The sequence below is a fragment of the Propithecus coquereli genome, unplaced genomic scaffold (assembly GCF_000956105.1).
Source record: "Propithecus coquereli isolate 6110/MARCELLA unplaced genomic scaffold, Pcoq_1.0 Scaffold346, whole genome shotgun sequence".
Classification (NCBI taxonomy): Eukaryota; Metazoa; Chordata; class Mammalia; order Primates; family Indriidae; genus Propithecus; species Propithecus coquereli.
This window is the reverse complement of record NW_012149130.1, coordinates 2,039,132-2,065,033: the sequence shown is the minus strand read 5'-3', so window position 1 is coordinate 2,065,033 and position 25,902 is coordinate 2,039,132. Positions and strand designations below refer to the sequence as shown.

General features: G+C 52.4%; 1 protein-coding gene across 1 annotated transcript; it reads right to left on the bottom strand.

Annotated features, from left to right (window-relative positions):
• Positions 1-3,892: 3,892 nt before the first annotated feature.
• Positions 3,893-25,902, bottom strand: CECR1 (cat eye syndrome chromosome region, candidate 1). Its single transcript, XM_012651037.1, has 9 exons — positions 25,581-25,902; positions 24,048-24,273; positions 22,252-22,462; positions 11,893-12,020; positions 10,316-10,406; positions 9,085-9,193; positions 6,249-6,406; positions 5,456-5,658; positions 3,893-5,207 (listed from the first exon to the last, which is right to left on the bottom strand). The coding sequence occupies exons 1-9, from the start codon at positions 25,900-25,902 to the stop codon at positions 5,114-5,116; spliced, it is 1,542 nt and encodes a 513-aa protein (XP_012506491.1). The 3' UTR covers positions 3,893-5,113.

Sequence of the window (25,902 nt, the reverse complement as noted above, 5' to 3'; positions counted from 1 at the left end):
GTTTCATTTACACCCTTCCCACACAGAGGACAGAGGAGTGCAAGTTATCTGTAGGATGACTGCTATTCGAAGTAACATATGTATGTGTGAAAATAACATTCAGAATCCTAGCATCCCAACTCCATTTGGCCTATAGATACGTTTTTATGTAGTCAGTCTTCACGTGACCAATTCTTATCATCAGTCATTCAAAACCCTGACTCTGGAAAAAGGGACATTTTGGGATTCTGGAGTGGGAGGCTGAGGCAGTTTTTAGAATCCTAGTCTGGTGAACTTTAAAAATTGACCAGGCACGTTTCCTGTGGGCGGGACATGGTTTACACAGCCGCTCAGGGGCCCTCCAGGCCGAGGACCCTATAGCTTTTCTCATTTTAGCCCATCTTTTCAACCCAACATACCTCCTCCGGTTCTCCTCATTCCAAAGCAAGAGCTGACCTGGAGCAGATACAGATCTAGGTTCTGTGGGCCCCTGAGGCCTGCGTGAATTAAATGAGCATCAGAAGAGAAATCGTCTCTAAGCTAGCCCTTCTTTGCTGTCATGACGTAACGGTGAACCATTTCTACACTGTATTGTTATGTGTGATGAAACATAAATTCTTTTCGACAATTGCAAGCGTTCGGCACAGTGGTTGGATAAAGACGAAGTGCTGAAACACAGTCGAAAACCAAACATTCACCAAAAAAAGCTGATGGTGTCTATTTGGTGGTCCAGCTCTGGTGTTATTCACTATAGTTTCGTGAAACCTGGTCAGTCAATTGCAGTGGATGTCTGTCTGCTGCAATCGGTTGGAGGAAATGATGAGGATGCTTGTGATGGAGCAGCTGAGATTGGTTAATAGAGACGGGCTAATCTTCTTGCAAGACCACGTGTCGCAAAAAACAACACTATAGAGGCTGGACTTGGAGACTCTCTGTCATCCACCGTATTCACCAGACCTTGCACCGACCGACTACCACCTCTTCCAGGCTTTGGACCACTTCTTGCAAGGAAAAATATTCAGTTCTCAACAAGCTGTGGAAAATGGCTGTGGCGATTTCATTGCCGCTGCTCTACAGGTTTCTTCACTTCTGGCATAAACAAGCTGTTAAGATGGCAAAACTGTGTGTATAGCTTAGGCACACACTTTGATTAATTGTACTACTTCTTGTTTGAGATATAATAAACTACACTTTGGATTCACAATCAGACATTTCATATTTAATGACCTAATATATGTACATATATTTATATGAGTATTTCTATTTCAATATATAAATTATATTTATGTGTGTTTTTCTCTGTATATACACACACACACACAAACACACACACATACTGCAGTAGCAGTAGGCACGTGCAGTGCTCAAATCAAGGCTTCTAAATATTATTTTTACTAAAAGAAACCAGAGCTCCCTAGAGAAATGGTTGATCTTAGGCATGAGATAGAGAAAGTACAAAGTGAATCTAGAACATTTTATTATGTCAGAAAGTAAGGAAGTGCTCAAAAAATTATAGAATTTATTCGGAGCCAGCTTAACAGGGTTCCCGTGGCCAAATATGGAATAGTGTGAGTATCAAAATAAATAATGATAGTAATGGCTAATCGCCCCCACTGAATAAAGTCAGAATCCACGAGTCACACGGGTAAAAGAAATAAATAAATTCTTGCTTACAGTAGGATGGCAAATAAATATGGAAGAAATGGTGGAATTAGAAAATCAACATTTAATGATTGTATTTTCCAAAATATTTTCCAACAGCTTCTCCCATCTTATACGCCCTTCCTATAATGTAATTTTTGACAGTCTTCTATCAAAAGGTGGGGTCTCTGTCCCCTACTGTTAAAACTAGGTTTTTGTGACCTTTGACCAGTAGAGCATGGTGGAAGTGATACCAGGGGCTTCCGTTTGTTCCCTGGGATACTTATCCTGGAAGCCGAGGACACTGTGAGGAAGCCCAAACTAGCCCGTGCGGAGCGCACCTGGCTGAGCCCTGGGACTGTGTAGAGAAAGAAGACACCTGGCCGGCCTACCTGCTCCAGCTCTGCCACCGTGGCGACTGCGACCTCATGAAAGACCCCAGGCCAGTACTGGCCACCAGGCCCTTCCCAAACCCCTGACCCACAGAAGCTGTGAGAGGTAATACCTTCTTACTTTTGTTTCAAGCGTTTGGTATAATTTGTTACCTGCAGTAATAGAGAACTGGAATAGCAATAAATAGATGGGGACGAAATTCCTCAGTGGATGCAGAAACTAATGGGGAAAGTTCTTAGGAGGAACAGGACCTTTATGTAAAGTGCCTCAAACGTGTGTGAATCATAGAGAAAATAGTAAATTTACAGTGGCAGATTCTGGCAGACATCTCCGTAACAGTGATCGTCCCTTTGTCACGTGAGGAGAAATTGCCGTTGTATGCAGCGGTATGCTGGAAATGTTTAACAGCATTTTAACAAAGGGCTGCCAGGCATGCTGGTTTGTAAACTTTGCTGATTTTTGTGGTGTAAAAATTCCCCCAAAGACTAATTTCAGTTTCACAACAGGCTAAAAATGTGACAATTGGCTTTTGCTTGCCAGCTCAGGTCACCCCTTCACACCCCGACTTGTGCCCACTGTGCGGTACTCCAGGATGGACAAAGCATCACTTCTGAGGGGTTCCTTTCAAGACGGGTCACCTGAATCTCTTCGTAAGGGACCTTCAGACACACCTGCGATGAGGGGCATTCTGCAAAGTAACTGGCCTGTACTCTTCAAAAACGTTGACATCCCAAAAGACAAGGGAAGACTTGGGAGCTGTTCAGACCGAAAGAGATTGGAGAGATCCGGCAACTGCAGTAACACGTGATCCCGGACCCAGTTCTGGACTCCCCTCCCCCAGAACATGCTCGGCAGGGCCAGAGCCGGAGCCGGAGTCCCTTGTCAATGTCCTTTCCTGATTTGGGTAGAGATACTGTGACTTCATGGGAGAACTTAGTACATGCACACCGGAGAATCCTGGCGTAATGGGCCGTAATGTCTACAACTTAGTCTCATTGGTTAGAAAAAAATAGGATATATGTATAGAGAGATTTTAGATGGGCAGAGACAAAGAGAATGATACAGCAGATGTTGTAAAATGCTAACAATCAGGGGAACCTGGGCAAACAGAATATTCGCATTCTTTGTACTGCTCTTGTAACTTGTTTCGGGTTTGAAATTATTTCAAAATAATAATGTTCCATTGGACATTTAGCTCAGTAGGACTCAGCCTATTGAACTAGACACGAAGGCAAGAAGGCAAGAAAGAGGAACTAGACAGAGGCAGGAGTGTGTGTTGGGGTTCATTTTGCCAAATCAGAGATCACACCGAGTCCAGGCCAGCGACCTTGCGCTGCGGCCCATGCTGGAGGTCCCCGCAGCCATGGCAACTTGCTACAGACGCCCACTCTGCTAAATCCATCTTTACCAATTATTAAATGTAAGTTGGCCAAGGTGGGACCTAAGAAATCTATTGGGATTGGTTAAGGCAATGGATCCTCCTCAGAACGAGACAGGATCTTGGAGGTCTTCTAGCTCCACGTGTGCACAGCCTGTGTTAGCTGGCCCGGGTCGGCAAGGCTTCCCCGAGTACGGCGGGAAACAACGAATGGAGAGAGGGCCGGCCGCTGCCCGAGAGCGTGGACACAGGGGATGGATGATGGATGGGAAAACACTTGCATCCACCTGGGACTTTTAGGGAATGCTTTGATTCCTTCACATCCTTTAGCTGGGTGAGGACAGGGCTGGCTTCTTGCCTTCTGTCTCCCAAAGGCCAGGCTAGGATCCAAAATCTGTCCCAGGAGGTCTTTTGTCTGGGGAGACTCTGCTCTACTCCCTCCTGCCCCAGCAGCCAGCTCAACGGAGACAAGTGACCCCCATTCATTCAATGCGTCTTTTATTGAGTACTAACGAGGTTTGGGGCTAGGCTCCGGGTTTGCACGTGTGAAACAATCAGAAACGATCATTAGTGCCTGCCCACATGGGGCTTACAGTCTGGCGGGGTGGGACCGTAAACATGGAAATAAATATATGATTATAAACTGTGATTGGAGTCATGAAGGAAAAGAGCAAGGGGCCGGGAGAGAGAGTAACAGGGCAGGGGGCTGAGAAAACCTCTCTGAGACGGTGACGTGAACCTGAAACTTACAGGGTAAACAGGAGTGAAGTAGACAAAGGAAAGAATGTTCCAGGTAAGGAGAATGAGAAAGGCCCTGGTACAGGGTAGAGCTCAGGACACTACGGGAACAAAGGGCCAGTGTGGACAGGGCCAGGGGCCCTGGGGAGCCTGGGGCAGGGCGGCGCTGGGAGGGATCCAGGTTAAACAGGATGCCGCACGCCCTGCGGAGACGTTCGTTCGGGTTTTATTCTAAACACACTGGTTGTAAGCAGGGGAGTAACCTGATTAACTTCCCAACAGTCATTCTGCTCTATGAAAAACGAACTGGAAGAAACAAAGAGAAGAAAGGGGATATCAGTTAGGAGGCGAAGGCCATAACTCAGGCCAGAGGTGACAGCGGCCTGGACTTGCTGACAGCAGTGGAGGTGGAAGGCACAGGTGGACTCCAGGTACATTTCCGTGTAGGGAGCAGGGCAGAGCAGCTGCTCTGAGCGACCAGGTGACCAGGTACGGTTTACCAAGGTGGGGGAGGCCAGGGGAAGGGCGAAAGGGAAGGGTTGCAAGTTCACAGTTGCACATGCTTGGTTTCTGAGACTCCTGTGAGCTCCCTAAGTGAATGAATAAATTTGGAGATCATCAACAAACAAATGGTATTTAGAAGCAAAGAAGTGGATGAGACTGCCTAGGAAAAGAGTGCAGAGTGCAGAGAGCAGAGAGACAAGAGGAGAGGAGACAGACGGCACCGGGAGCCAGCCCAGGACTGCGCCCCGGGACGGACGCAACACAGAGCCCAGAGGAGGAGGAGCTGGGAAAGAGAAGCAACCGTAGCCACGGCCAGAGAGAGGAGGAAGCCAAGGGGGCTGATGTCACTGCGGCTGAGAGAGGAGAACGTTCCCAGAGGGGAATTTGGTCAGCTGGCCTAGAGTTTCTGACGGGTCAGTCAACACGGAGGCCACTGATGTGCCGGGGGTTGGGGGTGCGTGGAGCGTGGCCGTCTTCTCCTCACTGTGCAACCACGTCAGCTACGAACTTTTTCCATCGCTTCTCCCAGATTTCCATGAAAGCAGTTTTCTTGTCCTCGGACAGGACGCTGTACCTGCAGGAAGAGGAGGAGCCCGGCTCAGCCCCAGGAAGGGGCTGGGGAATGGGGCAGGAGTCTGAGGGGACATCAGAGTCTTGCAGAGCATGTGGCTCCCAGTCCACAAGCAAGAACTAAGCAGCGATGACATGGAGCAGACCCACAGGAGCCCTGGGGACGTCTGCCGCAGACCTCCGGAGGGGCGGACAAATGCAGGCTGTGGGCTGGAGGGAGGCAGGGGCCCGGGCCGTGCACAGGACACTCACCTGATGGAGTTCATGGCCAGCTGTTTGAGGGTCCGCAGGTCGGCCTTCATCCCCCCAATGCCCATGAAGGCCTCGTAGAAGTCATAGGACAAGCCTCTGGCACCGAAGACGGCTGGGTCGTCAGAGCTGATCACCATGGGTTGCCCGATGGCCATCAGAGTGGCCACAGGGTGGTTTCTCAAGTCAGACACCAATTTCAGGACCTGGCCGGTAGGAGGCAAGGAGAGGAGCAAGCTCTCACCCACAAAGAGCCGTCACAGGGAGGCCAGACCTCGAGCACAGGCAGCTCCTTTTTGTCCCCATTCTGAGCACTGGGGTGACTTCTGGGCAGAGTCACAAGGAGACACGGGGACATAGCCAGTCCTCGCGCTCTTCCCTATGTTCTCCAAGTTTCGTCAGCACCACAGACGTCTGGTCTGACGCACCTGGGTCCTGCTCAGAGCTCTCCTGAGCGCGGCGAGACAGCATGTGCGCAAAGAAACCGTCGGAAGCAGCAGTGACCCAGGGCCCTTCCCACCTCGCTGGCCTCTCGCAATGTCCCTTTCCTTGGTCCACAGCTACGCCCGAAATTCCACCCCACTGGGGACCCTCACTGCTGCCTCGTTATGATGACTGGTTTAGGCAAAAGGCCACTCCTGAGTAATGTTACTAAAGGGAGTGGGAGAGTGCAGGAACAGAGAAAACCAGTGAGTTAAGAAGAGAGAAATTATACAAGAAAAGGTTTGGGAATCAGAACGGAGGGCGGAGTTAGGGGAGAAGAGCACACTGGAGGAGTCCCGGGAGCCACGCATACCTGGTTGGAGATGGGACAGACTTCTATGGGGATGTCCTTTTTCTGGGAGAAAGCCCTCACTGCCGGGTGTTTGCTCAGAGCAAAGCCGTGGCCAATTCTGGTAGTGTTCAGTATTACGGCATCCAGAAGGTTTTTGTCTACGGAAGTGCCGTGCCAGTCTGGAGACAGAAGGACAGTCTTCAACGGGGGGTGTACAGATCGGAACCACAAACCACCCGCGGGCAAAGGCTCCGGACACCCCAAGCAAGAAAACGAAGAGAAATTAACATTAACAGCCCCACCCTCACACACGTTTTCCTTTTAACAATGCTAAAGAGAGATATGGTATACCTTTTTTACATTTAATTAATTTATTGATTTATGAATCCGATGGGGAAGTTGAAACTTACACAGGTTTCATAAATTGGCCAAAGACATTGAACCAGTAAGTAGCAAAACTGAGTTTTAAACTTTGGCCTATCTGACCCCACAGTCCGTACTCTTTCTTCCCCTTTTTGTTAGTTTCTAGAGCTATTTTCTGGGACTCTTAGTTTATGATCTTTACAACAGTGTGTTACAGCCTCCTTATTCATAACACCAGTATAATTACTGTATGCACTTACTTTAATTTACATATTTAATAGTGCTCTTGAGACATTTACCACTCGCCAGATCACAGCAGGCGTCCTCGCTGCAGCCTCCCGGCCAACCCACCACATCGGCCCTGGGGCCAGCACCTCCTCAGAGGGCGAAAGGACAACTCCTGACTCTCCCAGCCTCCCTTGCAGCTAGAATAGTCCCAAGGCTGGCCTGGAGGTCATTGCTGGGGGACTCCTGGGGCTTCCTCCCCGACAAAAGGAGATGCGCTAAGGAAATGTTGTCTGGCTTCACTGGATGTTGTCACACCTTGGTGTGACTTCACCATCCGAAGAACACGTGGGGAAAAAATCACCGATTCAATGAGCACAGGAAAGGTTGCTTTTTACGTGAGATACCAATGGCCTTAATGTAAAATCTGTCTGATGTGTACTCCATTCTTGCAGCCAAAATCATCCTGACTGATCCACATATAAAATATGAAAATTCCACTTCTCTGTTAGAAATGAAACTCAAGAATTCTCCTTGTTAGTTAGGGTATGTATTTGAGGTGGATTTTCACTGGTTTTTAAAAGATTTCTTCTTCTTTTTTTAAATGAGGACATTACTTTCAGGTATGAAATACACAAGTCCTGGCAAAATAATCTCCAAGGACCATACGTACATCTTGGAACTGGGTTAGATCCTGCGTTATGATGTTTTGTACTGTCAGAATTATTTCACACAGGTAAACATGATTTTCCCAAGGAGGCCACAAGCTCTTCAAGGTTAACCACCACCTCCCCCGATCCCATCCCCCACAAACAAGTCTTTAAATCTCCTAGAGCACACTTTGATCTAAATTGGATCTCAATTGACTCAAAATGTCAGGAAAAAGAGATTAACGCCCAGGGCCCCTCCTCTGGGCGATGGTGTGATACAGCAGGGCTCGGGCCTGGTGGGGAAATGCAAGTTGCCCACTGCTCGCTCCTTCCCTCCTTGGTCTCCTGAGGATGCAGCAGAGAGAGAGCTGTCCCGGGGTCCAGGCACCCAGGCGAAAAGCCTCCCCAATCTTCCCGTGGATCTGAATCGCCGCCATGCTCTCTGCTTCGTTAGGGTTCACACATTCGAGGACTGGAGCATGAGAGGGGCTGAGAGATGACGGAGCAATCCCTGGATTGAGCTCCGGGGACCAAACATGTGCCTGGGCTGATGGCATTTCAGGAAGAACAGCAGCCAAGGCGGCTTAGGGCAGGGCGGCGTCTCCTCACTGATGAGGGACGGAACCTCTTACGATGGGAGCAGGCCTGGTTCTCGTCCCTCTTCTGCCAGCTTCCAGCTGTGTGACTTGGGGCAGGTCAATTAACCTCTCAAGCACAATTCAGTCACACAGTGGAGATCATCAGAAAGGGCTCAAATTCACACACATTGTATACATGTGTCCAAATATCGTTTGTACAATACTGTACAAATTATGTGTCACTAGGATACATCAATTTAAAAATAATATTTGTAGGCCGGGCGTAGTGGCTCATGCCTGTAATCCTAGCTCTCTGGGAGGCCAAGGCAGGCGGATTGTTTGAGCTCAGGAGTTCGAGACCAGCCTGAGCAAGAGCGAGACCCCGTCTCTACTAAAAATAGAAAGAAATTAATCGGACAACTAAAAATATATAGAAAAAATTAGCTGGGCATGGTGGCGCATGCCTGTAGTCCCAGCTACTCGGGAGGCTGAGGCAGGAGGATTGCTTGAGCCCAGGAGTTTGAGGTTGCTGTGAGCTAGGCTGACGCCACGGCACTCTAGCCCAGGCAACACAGTGAGACTCTGTCTCAAAAAAAATAAATAAATAAAATAATATTTGTGCTTGGCCTTTTAAAACAAATTTTTATAGCCGAAGTCAGACAATGTGAGTTTGCAAGATTATGCCCTCACCGTGGTTCCAGTTCAGACTCCTCTATTTACCAGCTCTGTGACCTGCAAGAGTAACACTGTATTTGCAGGCTTGAGCACTTTATCTATAAAATGAGGATAAAAACATGCCCTGGCAGGTCTGGGGTGAGGATTAGAAATGACACAGGTGCAGTGCCCGATGCCGTTATTGCCATTGCTGTTCCTTCTGCGCGGCGCTGCCGTGGGGACTGAGATAACACATGCGAAAGGCACCTCCAGGGGGGCTGCGAAGCACCTGTAGACCACAGCCGGGACAGCGGGCCCTGGCGCCGGCTCCCGCAGCACCCTCTGCCGCCCCCGCGTAGACCAAGCAACGGGGCCCACATGGCTCACCCGTCTCTCCGGCGTGGAAGAAGTAGGGTAGTTTGACACCCTGCTTGACAGGAATCATCAGAGCCTCCTTGTAATCAAACAGGGAGTGGCCAGTGTCCTCATGCCCCACCTGCAGGACAGAGAAGAGAGACATGGAGTGTGCTTCCCCCGCGGCCCATAAACACCCTTCCTGTGGCCTGCGCTACCGTGTGGGACCTTTGTCACACGGTCTTCTGAGAATGACCAGCAGCAGAGTTGGGGTAAAAGAGAGTGTGTTATTGCCCTGAAACAGCTGCTCCCTCATTCAGAGGCCGTGCCTTGGATCCCCCCGGCCCTGCCCACCCGTCTCCTCTCACCGCGGCCTCCCGGCCCTGGCTTCAGCCCTGGCTCCTGAGGGCTGGCGGGCCAGGAAGGCAGGGCGCCCCTGAGCTCTCCTCCAGTCTTGCACAGAGACGGGAGAGAGGGCCGCTGACATGGGAGGAGGGAGGAGCTCCTGCCCTCTTCCAGAGAGGCTGGGCCCTGCAAGCCTTCCCGGAGGACCCCAGGAGGACGCCCTGGGTCCAAACACAATGGCCCTGAAATCCACACCTTTGGGCTCTGGCTGTTCTGAAACCAGGAGCTTAAGCACAATCTCAGGTTATGTAAGAGGGAGCCGGCGCCTTCCAGCCAGCTAAGCCGAGTTAATGTAAAGAGACTGAAGAGTTGCCACCCGGGAAGTCTGGCCTGGCTGTGGCTTTGATTAGGGGACGTGAGGGACAGTGACAACACCTATGGATATGCAGCTTCAGAAACAGATAGGGAAGCAAGTGTGTTAGAGAAGAGGGAAGGACAAATGTCAGATCCTTGAGGATTTGCACTGTGTTTTACTCTGCTTCCAGACACCACCCCTGCCCCACGTACTACAGGGCGCCAGGGCGGTTCTAGGAGCCAGACGTAGCTGATAACGTGGGATAGAGAGAAGGACAGAAGGCAGGGTAAGGGGAACGGGGCTATAATTATTGTCCACAAGCCCTGAACTCTGTCCTTGTTCTGGAACTTCCCTTGTTAGCCATCTGGCCCCCTGCTCTCCCTTCTCCCATCACTGCCATCCCCCCAGGCCCCAAGAGAGGGTCAGCGCTGAACTCCGGGCAGCCCTGCCAGGTCAGCGGCCTGAGCCTCTCCCAGGGTTTCGGTGGGAGCTGCGGGCACGTGGATCTCCCTGCATGAGGGCTGCCCGCTTCGCAGATGGCCCTTCTGTTCACAGAGTCGTTACCAGGTCAAACCCTGCCACCATGTTGGGGAACTTGGTTCGAAGGTCCATGGCTGTTCGGACGGATTCCTTGATGAGAGACACGTCTTTGGATCTGAGAGAGACAGAGAGACATGAGGAGACAGGGTGACTTGGCATTGACAGCCATAAATCCCAGAGGGCTCCCTCTGTGCCTGGCACCGCTGCCACATGGCCCCATCCCTACCAGACTATGGCGACCTCTGACAGATATTTAGCCCAAATCCATTCCTATCAAGAACCCTTGCTGGCTCCAGAGGTGTCAGGGGACCCAAGGGAAAAGAGGCGGCCGAGTGGCCTTGTCCCAAACTTTCCCTGCATCCCTGTGGGGCTGGGTCATGGAAGCAGACACAGTATGGAGGCCGGTTCTCCGTCCACTGGACACCTGTGAAAGGCCACGGGTCACCCGAGTCCCTGACAAGTAGGCTGGACCCGGTAACCATCTGGCCTCTTGCTGATTAAGTCAGCAAGACCCTGGGCACTCCAGGAACCCCACAGGGCAAGGCAAGCGGCTTAGCAACAGACAACGAGAATCCGGCACAAGTCCATAGACAGGACGAAGTCTCTGCCCGGCCACTGGCTCACCTGTTCCGATCCTCACTCTAGGGGACTAAGCTGTCCTGGCAGCCCTGCCATGCCCTCCCCCACAGCCTAGGGGAACGTGGGGGCACCGATCCCCTCGGCTTGCCCCTCACACTTCCCTGCCACCGGCCCAGGGAGGGGGCAGCTGGTGCCAGGGAGCTGTTGAGTGGAGCTGGCTGGGCCCCTCCTGCAAGCTCCCTCCTGGGAGGACCAGCACGCAGGCGAGGGGCTCAGCTCCTGCCACCCCCAGGCCCTGCAGGAGGGGAGGAGGCCCCGGGGAGTCTGATCGCTCTCGGTGCCCAGCCGCATCCCGTCGGTGCCCCTCCCCGCAGCCTGACTCAAGTGACCCCATCTGACTGCTGCCCTGCAGCTCTGGCCGTGCAGTCACGGCCTCAGACCACCGCCCCTCAACGCCTAGGGAGAGCTACTCATTTGGGAAAGTCATAAGGACAATGAAGCTATAAAGCTTTCTGTCCTTGCCTGGGAAGGAGAGTGGGTCCTTCACCACCCCATGTGCCAGGCTGCGCACTTGTCATGCTGTGGGGTCCCCACACGCAGACCCGAGCCAGCACCACTCGGCCCGCATGCAATCTCATGCAGAACCACCCCAGTGGCAAATTGAAACAAAGAAATGGGCCAGTTATCCAAACATTCAGGCAAAAACACTAGGCTCATTACTGAGTCACCCAGGCCAGCGTTGGGTCACAGCCTAGAATCATCTGGAAAATTGTCACGGTTCTTCATTCCGGTTTGGTTGTGAAGACCCAAACTAGAAGTGATTTCACGGATAGATCCAGACTTCTACACTCACGCACAAACGCACACGCCGAGCCCACAGCTCTCTGGCATCAGGCCCAGGGTCTCAAACCCACCCCCAGACCCCCTGCCCTGCTCTCTCCTCTGCTCCCCTCCGCATTCCAGCGCCTCTGCCCACATCCCGTTCTCCCAACTCTAGCAGCTGCTGCGATAGTCGCTCTCACCTGTGATCCGAGTAAATGATTTTGATTCCAATAAACTCCGGGTGACTTTTCACGAACATCTGAGCCACGTCCTTGTAGGTCTTCACTGACCAGTCCTTGTCGTGGATCTCCCCGTTCAGCTCGTACACCTGTGAGGAAAGCACGTCCCGGCCGGTGTCAGAGGTGAGCAGGGAAAGACATCATTGCCAACTACCCACACTCTCCTTGTTCAATGTCCTCTACAACCTCTGACATTTTCTCCACTGCTTGACCAGAAGACCTGGCCTCTTCGGGGATGACACTCTTTGATACCTGCCTGTCTCATTCATTGCTGCATCTGCACACGGTGCCTGGCACACAGTAGGTGCTCACTAAGTATTTGTGTAATGATTGAAGAACAAGTCAGCGGGAAGAGGTCACAGAAAGAAAGAGTGGCCCAAGAATCCATGTCATCTCCCTGCCGTCCTTCCCACTCCCCTCCCCACCTTCTCCACCTCCGGGCAGAGCACCCCCAGGCGGTCACTGCCACCAGGCAGGGAGAAGAGCTGGGAGTGGGTGGTAGGTAAGACAAAGGAGGAGGAAGCTGAGGGAAAAGAGGTGCATAGAGCGGACGGGTGTCGAGAAGACCCCTCGAGAGTGCCGCTGGCGGCTGGGCATCGAGCCAGGCCACAGTCTCCAGGGAGTCGGCCCGCTGGGACCCTCTGCCCTGCCCTGTCACTGGGCCAGGTCTTGTCCCACACCACGTGGCGGTGTGCACAGGCAGTTCGGGGTGAGGACAGGGTGTGGGAGCTACTGCAGAGATTGTAGGGCGAGGCAGGGTGGGGGAAAGAACATGTGGGGTTCGATTTCTGCCCTTGGCCCTTAATTAAGCCCCTGTAATGTATAAGGAGCGAGCTGAGCACGGGAAGGGACAAAAGTGCTGACAAGGCAAGGTCCCTGCCCTCCAAGACCTGATGATCCAGTCGGAGGCGGACTCTCCCTGCTTACACGCAAAGCAGGAGGAATAAGGAGGACACAGAAGGACGTGGGAGCTTACGGGAAGCAGCAATCATTCTAGCGACAGAATCCGAGGTCACCAGTCTCTGGGGCCAGGGGGTAGGGCGCGCAGGGCCTTCGGGGAGCCCAGAGCTACTCCTCCTCCTAAAGGGAAAAGCCCTTTCTCCTCACTGGAGCCAGCCCTGTGTCCCTGGCCCTGAGGGAGCTGGGTCCTCTCAGGGACCACCTCCTCTGCCCGTTGTTGTCCACCAGTCCCCCCTCGCACCGTCTCCCCATGCCGGGGCCCGCCCATGCTCGCCCGGGCTGCGGTCACGGGCTGCGGTCACGGCGTGCACCGCCTGCGATCATCCCTGGCCCTTTGGCCTGCGGGGGTCCTGCCCTGCTGCCTGAGTTGGGGGCAGTGAGGAGCTGCAGCCGGGCCCTCCCGGCCTTGCTCTTTGTTTCCTCTGCCACCACCCGGGAAGCCAGGCACATCAACGTCCCCACGAGGCTGCGCCAGCCAGGGCAGCGGGCTCACTGTTCCCAGGCGGAGTTCCGCTGGCGGCTTACGTAGCAGCACACGTGCTCCGGACTACTGACCGTCACGGCTGCTGGACGTTCCACGGGGAGATCCTTGGGCACTGCTAACCCAGTCTGCGCCGCTGCCCCTTGTTACTGTTTGCTTACGGGGATCGGAATGTGCCACCCCAACACACACCACGTTGGTGCGAGGGTTATTTTGAGCTGAAGGCGATTAAGCAGCAGCCAACGCAGACTGAGCTCTCTGCCCTCCCCCATCTGCCTAAAAGCAGGACACAGATTTCCCTTTGTGAAGGTGTCCCCTGCCTTGAGAGGAGGACAACTCTTTTCCGTGGAGACGGAAAGCTGTGGCCGAGACGGGTCTGCGCAAACAAACCTTAGGAAGACGGCCCACACCGCCCGTCAGTTTCCCACACGGTTACCTTCCTGCAGCTTACTAGAAGCCCAAACCCCTCTCCTTGGTCTTGCCACTTTGCAATTGACCCCCCGGTGTTAAAGGGGTGTATAAGCCCCGCTCCAACTTCTTAGGGCCTTTACTTCTTCTGGGTGAAAGCCTCTACCTGTCTGTGCACATAAAATTAAAATATTAACACCAAATAAAATTTGCATGTCCTTTCCCCTGTTAATCTGTCTTTTGTCAGTTTAATTCATGGGCCCACGCAGATAACCTAGGAAGGTAGAGGAAAAGCTCTGTTTTTACCCCCTGCATTTCCAAGGGTTTAAAGAAGGAGAACTTTCCCGCAGTGATCAGGGCCGCAACAGGCGTCCAGGTGCCCCGTTAGGGTCTCCCAGTCTCTGATGCTAAAAGAGCCCATGTGCTGTAGCCCCACAGTTCTCACGGTGTGGTCTGGGGGGCCCTGTGGGTCCCCTAGACCTTTTCAGGAAGTGTATAAAGTCAATACTCTCTTCATAATAATTTTAAGATATCACTTGTCATTTTCACCCTCATTCTCTCATGATATACAGTAGAATTTCTCTGAAGCTGCATCGTGTGTGATGATATCATCCTGACAGATAACAGACTATGAGCTTGCATTTCAAAAGCTTCTCAATTTTAATAACTAATCAGGATATGTCCATAGATATGATCCATATAAATACAAGCTGTTGGAAATCCTCACAAAAACTTCTAAGAGTATAAAGGGATTCTGGGACCAGAAAGTTTGAGAACCATTGCGTTAACCCAACCCGGAACTGTCACCTGCAGGTGTCTTGCCGTCACCCAGCTGGTTGGCAGCAGGGAAGAGCAGAGTTCTGTCCATGCCCTGACCGCCCTGTCATTATTGAGTCTCCTGCTCATACCTCCTAACTGGAATAGAGACTCCTGGAGGGTGGGGTCCACAAGATTTTGATTTCCTCACCTCTTCGCCTACAGCACCAGAGTAGGAGCTCCACAAATAAATATTAATCCAAGAAGAATGCCGTTCACAAGTGGTTTTAAAGATACTAAGCCCCAGGCAGCATATTTTAGGGAATGGATGAATAGACAACTATTGGAGGGGTGGTGAGTGGAACTGTGCTAGCAGAATAGAAGGGAGACAAAAGAAAGAAACTTAAAAAAAAAAATCTACAAATGACACTTCTGCCTAAAAGAAGATCTCTGGCAGATTAATCAAGCATGCAAAGATATGCAAATGATACGCCCAGAGGCCCGATGGAGCCTTACACATGGCAGTGGTTCCAAATCATCAATCCTGTCATTCCTGCGCCTATCACTGGAGACGCTGGGCCGCACGCCTTCAGGGTTCTACCCTCACTGCTCGTTGTCACAGCGCGGAGTGCCAGGAAGACAAGATCTGGCTCCCAGGGCTGCAGTCCCTTTCAGAGCCCCTTCCTGGTCTCCTGGTGCCCTGTAAAGCACCCCGTCCATGCCCTGCACTCCTGCAGCTCTGGCCTCTCCAAAGAAACTGCAGCCTCAAAGGAAGGGAGTGCTTGGGATGGGATCCCAATGCTCTACAGCACCCCCACTTCCAGGAGAGGGAGGCCCCCACTGGGGAGGGGAGACCTGTAGCTCCTCCCAGCCTCCCAGCTAGGCGGTTTGCAGGCATTTGAGGGAAAGGCTCTGCTGGTTTGGGGGTTCTGGTCAGCCTTCTGGATTCAGGCTGCCAGTGGAGCTACAATCTGTCCCAAGTCAGTCATACCTCACAGGATTATTACAAGGATCAAATGAGTTAATATTTGTAATGCATTCAGAAATGACAACTATTAATAATGTTATTATTACAAATCTATCATCGGATTTCGAAAAACAACTCAAAACCTACAGTTGTAAGTACAAGCAGGTGGTATCAGTCGTTCATCTAAGACTAAGTGATGCAAAAAGCTGCTGTATCCATGTAAAACGCCTTGAATTAAAAGCACATTGAGGCCGGGCGTGGTGGCTCACGCCTGTAATCCTAGCTCTCTGGGAGGCCGAGGTGGGCGGATTGTTTGAGCTCAGGAGTTCGAAACCAGCCTGAGCAAGAGCAAGACCCCGTCTCTACTAAAATTAGAAAGAAATTAATTGGACAACTAAAAACATATAGAAAAAATTAGCTGGGCATGGTGGCACATGCCTGTAGTCCCACCTACTCGGGAGGCTGAGGCAGGAGGATTGCTTGAGCCCAGGAGTTTGAGGTTGCTGTTGCTGTGAGCTAGGCTGACACCACGGCACTCACTCTAGCCCGGGCAAAAAGAGTGAGACTCTGTCTCAAAAAAAAAAAAAGCACATTGAACTCAATTTAGATTACTTTGATTTTTAACTATAGTTTAATTAAAGAACTGTAAATTTGTGGGGAAATTATTCAAACTCCTTACATAAACCAATATAATATTACAAAGTTTTACTGTCTTCGATGTCATGGAGGTACAGAATTTTGAAGCTTGAAGGAACTGTAGGGAAATTTGGGAGCAGAGAGTTGCTCCAGGTCACACAACTAGTTTGTACCAGACCAGAAACTAGGACTCAGGTTTCCAATTTCCGATGCAATTAGCTCTCACTACTGGAGCATGATTCATTTACTAAGCTTTGAGCTTCTTCTAAGTGCCAGGCATGTGCAGAGAGCTTTACATCACAATCTTATTTAATCTCAAAACTGCACGGGTAGGTAGGTCTCATTTTATAGGCGAGGATGTGGAGCCTTAAGAAGGTTCAGAAAGTCAGCCCTGCTACATGGGCAGTGGGCTGGGGTCTGCCAAGGCCAGAATCCTGCTCGCCCAGGGGAGTCTCAAATCATCTGCGGGCCCTGCCCCCACCTGTATAAAGGCCACACTGTCACTCGAGTGACAGTCCCAGGGTCTCAAAGTCTCTGCCTTGGCTTACCTTGGAATCGCCCAAGGAGAGGAAAAATGCCTGGGTCCCACCCCAGACCAATCAAATCAGAATCTCTGCGTTAGAGTCTGGGTTTTTTTGAACCTCTCAGGTGATTCCGGTGAACAACGTACAGCTCTGGGGGCTGGACAGACCAGTAAACAGCGTGGCTGCTGCGCGCACGGTGAGTGCTGTCATAAAGGGTCCTTAAGAGAGAGCATCCTCACAGAGTGACAGGACATGAAAAGGCAGCCACTTCCGCAAGGGGCCAGGTGGAATCCAGGCAAAAGGACTTGGGGGAGGGGCAGGGGAGCACTAGAGCACTTGTCATACAAGTGACAGCATCCAGGAAAACGCTGGAATGACCGCCATGGCTCCTGTCTTGCCATGTCTCTCCCTCAAGACCTCCCCTGTAGGCGCTCGCAGGACAAGCGCCCATGGGTACCCTCCCAGCCCGGGCGGGCTCCACGCTAAGTCCTGGCCAGGACCCAGTCTGGGCCTCCCATTCTGGCTGTGGGGGAAGGGACTGGAGCCCAGGAGATAAGACCCGCCTAGCAACTGTTGCCATGGGCAAGTAGCCTTTGTCATCCAGCATTAGGAACACAATGGGAGGCTGAGCAGCCAGGACAGTCCATCAACTGCATTCCGAGCCCTGAATTAGCCCACGACTGAGCAGGGAGGTAAAGCGGCTCAGAATTCCCGGGAAGACTGTTTTTAGCTGCTAGCGTGTCGATGGCCCCCTCTCTGGCTAATGGGGGCATTAGGACCTAGACTCTGCGGCAAGAGGCCTTTGTTCCAGGGTCAGGCGAGAACAAATGGTCAAATCCCATCCCCTCCAGCCCCCACCAGAATCTGAAATCCCAGCAGCCGGCACCTCTGGAAAGGCTGGCTGGGGCAGGGTGGGGGCAGGGTAGGAGAGAGGAGGGAGTTGGGCACCCCCATGTTAAGCGCCCCAAGCCGGAGGCGCTCCGCCTCAGACCCAGGGAGGTGAAAATACTCGCTCTCACTTGCAGAAAAGGGGAAGGTGGAACTAGCAACCAGTGCTCTGGCCTCTCTCTTTCCCTCCAATCCCAGTTCTCAGCAACTTTGCCCAGATACTTCCCCATCATGCTCAAGATGAAAGTCAAGCCCTTAGAACCACCGAGACCCAAATCCTCGCCCAGCCTTTCCTCCCTCCTTGGTCTTCCCGTCAGCCACTGAAGAGCCCAGTGTTCTGCAAGGCTCGCAGGTTCTCTCCCCGCTCCCCACACTAAGAAAGTTGTCGGGATTTGCCCAACAGGAAGCCACTCCCCTGCCAAGGCCCGGCTCATCCTAGGGATAGCCACTCTTCCCCGGAAGCGGTAAAATGGAAGCCGGACGCCCTCTCAGGGACCTCCTTTTGCAATGAGGTGACTACCACGAGGCCCAGAGAGCCCAGCTCCATGAGGCAAGTGTCCAGTTTGGAAGCCTCGATCTGGTTACCCCTTGCAACCTATGTGACCTTGATAAGCCCTTTGGCCTTTTCTGAGCCTTAGTCTCCACATCGATAAAATGAATTAATATCTTCTCTAAAACAGCGTCGCTGTGAGGCTCAAAGGAGATGGTGCAGGTGAAGAACTTTATGAAGGTCGAGGTGAAGAAGGTGCCGTCTCCAAGTGGGCCTGGGTCGGGGCACCTGCATCAGAATCACGGGGAGGGGGCCGGGAGGGGGCACTAGTTGACTTTTCAGCTTCCTGGCCCTACCCAACCACACAGAATCAGAACCCTGGGAGGTCAGGGTCCACACGCGGCACCTCCAAATTATTCACGTGCATCTCAGCGTTTGAGAAGTGCCCCCAACAAGCGTGACTGTCACCAGTGGCGCCTGCAGAGGACACCAGGCGACGTACAGTCTGGTGCCTGAAACAAGTCACTGTCTGGTTGGGAAATCAGGGCTTAGATGTTATGACACAAACAACACAAGGTGACACCTGTGGGTGCTGGAAACAAGCATTACAGGGAGCAAAGGCCCTCTTTTTTCTTTAAAAGATGATTTGTGCCCAGGTCTATGCACCTATCTATCTGCTCTGTCCTGATGAGAGAGCCTTCCCCTTCCGGCTAGACAGGCAGAGGGAAGTCCTGCTCCCATTCCTCAAGAACTCGGAAATGGAAATACAAGTCTGCGCTCAGAGAGTCGAAGTATAAACAAGCGGCAGGTCCACGTGCAGGTGAGCCAAGTCACCCGAGAGACTGGACTCCACCTTCCGAGGCTGTTAACACAGCTAAGGAACAGGAGGCTCAGTCCAGGCTCCAGAGAAAAGGGAGAGTTGAGACAGAAGGAAGCTTTGTCTCAGATTAAGGGACCCACAAACTGGAATAACTGGTTTTTGGGGCAGGTGTAGCCTTCATGACAGAGGGTCCTGGAATGCTTTAAATAAAACTAAGGGTAAGAGGCCGGGTGCGGTGGCTCACGCCTGTAATCCTAGCTCTCTGGGAGGCCAAGGCAGCGGATTGTTTGAGCTCAGGAGTTCGAACCCAGCCTGAGCAAGAGCGAGACCCCGTCTCTACTAAAAATAGAAAGAAATTAGCTCAACAACTAAAAATATATAGAAAAAACTAGCCGGGCATGGTGGCGCATGCCAGTAGTCCCAGCTACTCGGGAGGCTGAAGCAGAAGGATTGCTTGAGCCCAGGAGTTTGAGGTTGCTGTGAGCTAGGATGACCCCACGGCACTCTAGCCCGGGCAACACAGTGAGACTTTGTCTCAAAAAAAAAAAAAAAAAAACTAAGGGTAGGAAAGCCACTTTAGGAATCCCAACCAGAATTTTTGAAAAGGAGACAATGCAAAAATCTCAGAGTCACTATACACTGCATTGTTTCAGAAACATTTGTTACATTTTATGGATGCATATGGATAGGTGTGAAAATATTGTCTTAAATATTCAATTTATTGTAGTACTTATTTGTTTCCAGGAGAAAAAGTGATAGCTTTTTGTTTCTTTTTCTTTTTTCTTTTTTTTGCCCCCTGAGACAGGGTCTCTCTCTGTAGGCACTGCCCTCCCCCTCACACTACAGTTCGGTGGCATTAGCCTAGCTCACAGCAACCTCAAACTCTTGAGCTCAAGCGATCCTCCTGTCTTAGCCTCCTGAATAGCTGGGACTACAGGCATGTGCCACCACGCCCGGCTAATTTTTTCCATATACATTTTTAGTTGTCCAGCTAATTTCTCTCCATTTTTTTCAGTAGAGACGAGGTCTCACTCTTGCTCAGGCTGGTCTTGAACTCTTGGCCTTAAGGAATCTTCCCACCTTGGCCTCCCAAAGGGCCAGGATTACAGGTGTGAGCCACCACGCCCAGCAATGGTGACAGCTTTTAACATATTTCCGAAAGGTTAAGAACACTGTTACCAACTCTTGAGTTCTCAGAGCTCAGTGACAGGACTCATTAGGGCTCTAGTTCACCAAACAAACTTCTGACTATAATTTGGCTTTGAGGAGAGAATTTCCTGATTAGGAAGCATAAGTATCTGGTCTGAATGATAATTTCATTCTGACTTTCTTGTTTATACATTCATCCTTTATGAATTTGGTCAATGTGTATCTGTCCTCTGGAGCCCTATCACTTCTGGGTCTACAAACAATAAAATGTCTGAGCTTATAAAGATAAAAGAATATTCTAAAAAAAGCCAAAATGCTGCCACCCTGTGGACCCTTCTACAACCTTGAAGGTCCGTCACAAAGGTGTTTAGATACTCAATAAATATTTGAACAAATGAGCAGATTATTTTGGATATAATGTAGAGGAAACTCTACCCACAGATCACTTTCCCCAAGCCACTAAAAACCTTTAACCAGCTCAAACCCTGTGAGCCTACCAGATGGAACGCCCAGGAATCATGCCCACTCCCTCAATACCCTATCTTCCCCCCAGATAAAAGTCCTCAGGAAAGTTCCCTTCAATAGACTCACCAAAGGAACTTCCTAGTAGTATTTGATCACCTAGGGCTGCTCTCCACAAAAGACCCTTCCCCTTCCAACATGGAGCCTCCGCGCCCCCAGCTCCAGTCTGTACACGGCGGGTCCGTGTCACGGTACCCGGAATCCCAGTCACCCTTGGCTCCTGGCCGAAGTGCAATCCTCTAGAGTCGGACTTTTATGAGAACGCTCTCTCCTTTTGGACTCTTCCTAATCCTTCTCATTTCTCTCTCTTCAACCTTTCTTCCTTAAAATCAAAATAATTTTTAACCTCTTCTTAGAGTTAGGGCTCCACGGACCCCATTTTCTCAGCCGACTTTAGGAGAGACCCTTCTCCTGCGCCTGGGCTCTTGCCATGGTCCTGAGTCACTTCCACTCACTTCATCTAGGTCTTCCTGGGCACGCCGGATCCCAAGGACACGTGCCCCTTAGGACTCGCGCTTGGGTGGCTCTGCCTGGGAGCCCCCACCGAGCAGCTGCATTCTGACCAGCTGAGCTCGTGCCTGCTGTTTCTGCCCACCCCGTCTTCCCAGATCACTCGCCCCTCAGTGGCCACCCTGCAAGTTCCCACTCTTTCACCTTCCGCTTGTCTCTGTCCTGCCCGCCTCCTCGTCCCCGCGCCCTTCAGCCGAGAAGCCTTCCCTGCACGCCAGTCCTTCCGCTTTGCTCTTTTGCTACCCCGCGCTCAATCAGACCATTGTCTGCTGCGTGGCGGGTGACACGGCGGGCACCTCCGTGGCCCGGACCACTACAGGCTCTCTCTCGGCCGGCCGGCCCTCAGCCTCTCCAGGGAATCGCTCTCCCGGCTGGGGTCAGCAAGCTGCCCATCTCCCGGGAGGCTCTGTCAAACCCCCACTGCCCTCCCCTGACCGCCCGCGGTCTCAGAGGGCGTCTCTCCTCGCCCGCCATGGAAGCAGGGGAGGCAGGGCGGCCCTCCTCCCTCAGCGACCCGTGCCAGCCCAGTGTCACATCCGCCCCACACCCACCTTCCCTCTGGTCTTCCAGAACCTTCTCTGGTTGCAGGACGGTCTCACTCCCTGGGTGCTAGGGTGGCCACATCCTGCCCTCTTTGTCCCCGCTATTTTTAACCTCGCCACGCTCCTTCCTTATGTGAACAGAAGTCTCTCTACCCTAAAAAGAAACCTCTTGCACCCTGTGTTTTCCTCTAGTGACCTCGACTTCCTTTCTCTCGAATCACAGTCGGGGTCTTTAATCGGCCAGACCCAGCTGCGCTTTATCGCCTGCATTTCATTTTTCTGCTCCCGGAAGTCGGCTTCTCGGGTCAGCCGCCACTGGAAGTGCCCAAAGGTGCCCTCCTAACGTCCTGCCACGTGGCCCCCTTTACTCCTGAGCCCCTTCTCCACGGCCTTGGGATGCCTCTGTCCTTACTCTCCTCCTGCTTCCCAGCTCCCGCCAGGGAGCCACGAGAAAGGGGGCAAAGGGCAGTGAGTGTGGTGTCCCCAGATTTGCTGGGGCTGCCCTGTCCGTTTCAGGTCTCCTCGCTCACAGTGGCCCCTGAAAAGTCACCTGTCACCTTGCACCAGAGACCTGGGGGTAAATTCACGAGCATCCAGTCCTCCCAGGCACGATCCGAACACGAGGCGGCTCAGGGGGAGGCGGGCGGGGAGGGGAGAGCAGGCTCACCGGCAGCAGCATGGCTCTGATCTCCATGTAGAGCACGTTGTCCTTGTAGAACTCCTCCAGGCTCCGGAAGACGTAGTCTCTGAACACTGGCGCATAGTGGACAAGGCCAGAGATGGTGAAGAAGATGGTTTCGAACTTCGACCAGACGACATTTTGGTCTACGTAAGTCACCTCGGGGTCCTGGGTCATCAGAGTGAAATTCCTCAGCAGGCTGTCAGAGACAAAGGGGAGTTAGGAGGCACTTGTAGGGCTGCTGCCCACGCAGTGTCTCCTGCCCAGAAGCAAACCGAGACTCACCCCAGTGAGCAAAGGACGGGGCAACAGGCAGCGCCCCGGCTGCCCAGTGTGAGCCTGGCCTCTGGCTAGGAAGCCACCGCCTGCTCACACTTCCTGGGAGACAGCATGGGAGGGGAGCGCGCCCCAGCCAGGCCCGCCTGCCGCCCTCCGCGGCCTCGGCCCCCCACCCCGTGGGGGTGCTCGTATCCCAGACCAAGCTCTCTGTGGGGCAGTTATGGATGGAATTGCGTCCCCCACAAATTCACACACTGAAGCCCTAACCTCGAACTGCCTGCATGTGGAGACAGGGCATCTAAGGGGGTAGTCCAGGTTAAGTGAAGTCGCAGGCGGAGCCCTAATCCAGCAAGACCAGCGTCCTACAGGAAGAGGAAGAGATGCTGGGCATGCGCACACACAGGAACGCGCGAGGACACAGCGAGAGGGCGGCCTGCCGCACGCCAAGGACGGAAACCTACTGTGCGGCAGTTCGACCCTGGACTTCCAGCCTCCAGGACTTCCAGGAAATAAATTCCTGTTGTTTAAGCCACCCAGCCCGTGGCGTTCTGTGGTGGCAGCCTGAGCAGATTGCTGCGGGCGTGTGATGGGAATCACTCTGTACTTCGCACCATATCATCCAGGTGCATGTCCCTGATTTGCCATTTACCAGCTGTGTGGCCTTGGGCAGCTTACCTAACCTTGCTGTGCATCATGTTTCTTATTTCATAAAGAGAAATAACCCCACGAAAGCACTGTGCCTATGATTAAAATGATTGTTACTATAATATTACTATACATGTCTGTTCGGAAGCTGTTCCATTATGTTTTCAAGCTGCTTCAGCCACCAGCCAGACTGTCATTTCAGGAGCTAGGGACTTTTCTTCTCTCTGGTCTTACTGAGCTTCAAAACAAATCTCATTTGTGGCAAGAATACTGCTGCTGATAAGGCCTTTTGCAGATCAAGTCAGATTTTTTTTTTTTTTTTTTTGAGACAGAGTCTCACTCTCTTGCCTGGGGCGAGTGCCCTGGCGTCAGCCTAGCTCACAGCAACCTCAAACTCCTGGGCTCAAGCAATCCTACTGTCTCAGCCTCCCGAGTAGCTGGGACTACAGGCATGAGCCACCATGCCCTTCTAATTTTTTCTATATATATTTTTAGCTGTCCAATTAATTTCTTTCTATTTTTGGTAGAGACGGGGTCTTGCTCTTGCTCAGGCTGGTCTCGAACTCCTGACCTCAGAACAATCCGCCTGCCTCGGCCTCCCAGAGAGCTAGGATTACAGGCATGAGCCACCGCGCCCGGCCTCAAGTCAGATTTTAAATGCACCAGGAAATTACTGTGGACAGAAAAGGCGCCAATTGCTTTTGCGAAGCAAAAGTGTCCTGCAAAGTTAGGAGAAAAAGCTGCCTAATCCCCTTATGAGGCCAGATGTTTATACGTGGGTCTGTACCAAGGGAGACACACCTGCACACTGCACCCTCCGTGACAGGCCCGTGACGCCCGCTTGTGGAACTACCACTCACCTGTTGTCAAACTCAGTGACATTCTGCACCTGCTTCCGATAATCTTCCAGCAAAATCCACTTTGAACATTCTTCTGTCATCAGGGTGGCAGGAGTTGGGTGAGCAAACTTGAACTGCATGGTGCCCCGTGGAGTGAAACAGATGTGGCAGTGGGGCCTGTAGGTGACGTTCTTCACCAGCCAGTCCATATTCACGATGCCGAAGTCATGGAGGTGTAAGGCAGCCCCTGGAGAAGGAGGGAGAATGGGGGATGACGGAGTGGGGTGCCAATGCCAGGCGTGGGGCTTGCGAGGACAGAGCGGGTGCGCGGGAAGGAGCAGGAGCAGGAGCTTCGCTGTCTGGCCGAGCTGAGCTGCTCAGAACTGAGCCTAACGCACTTTCTCATCCCGGCTCCAGAGCCCCACCGCCCCACTGCCCGCCCTCTGCTGCTCTCTCCGCTCAGTTTAAGAGTGGAGCTTCCTTGTCTTCCTTTCTCACTAGTCAGAACCATGGGTGGTTGTTGGAGAGGGGCAGCACGGTGGGGTGGAAGAGGCTTGGAATCAGAAGACTGAGGTTCAAGCCCAGGCTCCCTCAGCTTCCAGCTCTCTGTTGGGAGCCCTGGCCTTTCAGTGAGGCCTTGCCCCCAACACTGCACGGGGGGAGGCAAGAAGAATGAGCCTGGGCCCAGTCCTGTCTGCATGCTTGTCCTTGATCCTCTCAGCCTGCTCCCCAGCCACCCCCTCCCCACGCCTGCTGTCTGCTCCCCAGCCCTGGGCCTGCATCTCTGCAGCTTCTGGCCTTCGGGCTTCACCCTTGAGGCCGCACACGTGTCCTTCCAACCGGATGGCAGGTGTCTCCGGTGCTCCTCACAGTGCAGTGCACACTGGCCCTCTGCCCTTCTAGCCCACGCAGCACCTTCCCTGACAGCCCCCGGGCAGGCGGCCCTGCTGCCTGAGCTTTGGTGTATCACCTCTCACCATCCCCACCAACTGGGTATGCTACTTTACTGACCTCACCATTATTTTTTCAAAAATCTCTGTTTATACCATTTTAAAAAAAGGTATACAAAAGTCCTTGTAAGCTGCAAACTGCTATTTATATGTTATTTACTATTCCTAGAAGTGTGTTTTCACTGCCCCTGGATGCCACGTAGTATCACGTCCCATCTGGTAACTTAGCCCCCGGAGAAAGGGTAGAAGAAAGGCCGTGAGGAAAGCTCTGAAGGGATCAGTACGTCCTCTGAGCCCTGGGCACTGTCTCATGACTGGAAGCTTTTCCAGCTTTGTCAGGGTTGGCCAGGAATATTCAGGCCAATCCTGACTGTCTTTGAAGCCGAGTCCCCTGGGAAGCAGGGGTTTTGGTTTCCAGACTGAGCCAACGACCACAATCAAACACCCCTTCCTAGACAGCCAGTACAGACCGAGGAGCAGGGAAGCTGCGTGGAGTTCTCTCTACTCCATTTAGAACAACAGCAGCTCCAGTAAAAATTACAGCTCCAAGTTTAGTTTAGCTGCCTTCCCAAGATCCCCAAACCACCCCTCTCCAAACCTCTACCTTTTGGCATCATCCTCAGGATATTAAACACCTGACTTTTCTCGATGAGACGCTTGGCCCGGAAGAAGTGCATGCTGGGCGGGAACATGAGGGTCTCCATGGCCTCGGTCATCTCGGCTATTTTGATGGCCATGAGCTTCTCGTTGGCCTGCTCCTCCTGGGTGCTCAGCACCAGCTGCCCGCCTAGCCTCATCATCTCCTCCTTCATCGACAGGTGGGTCCGTACTTCATCTACGGACAGGGCCGAGCCCAAGAAAGTCACCGCCACAGCCAACAGCAAGAAGTTCAGGGTTGGCCGCCCAGATGGGTCCCCCACCGCCAT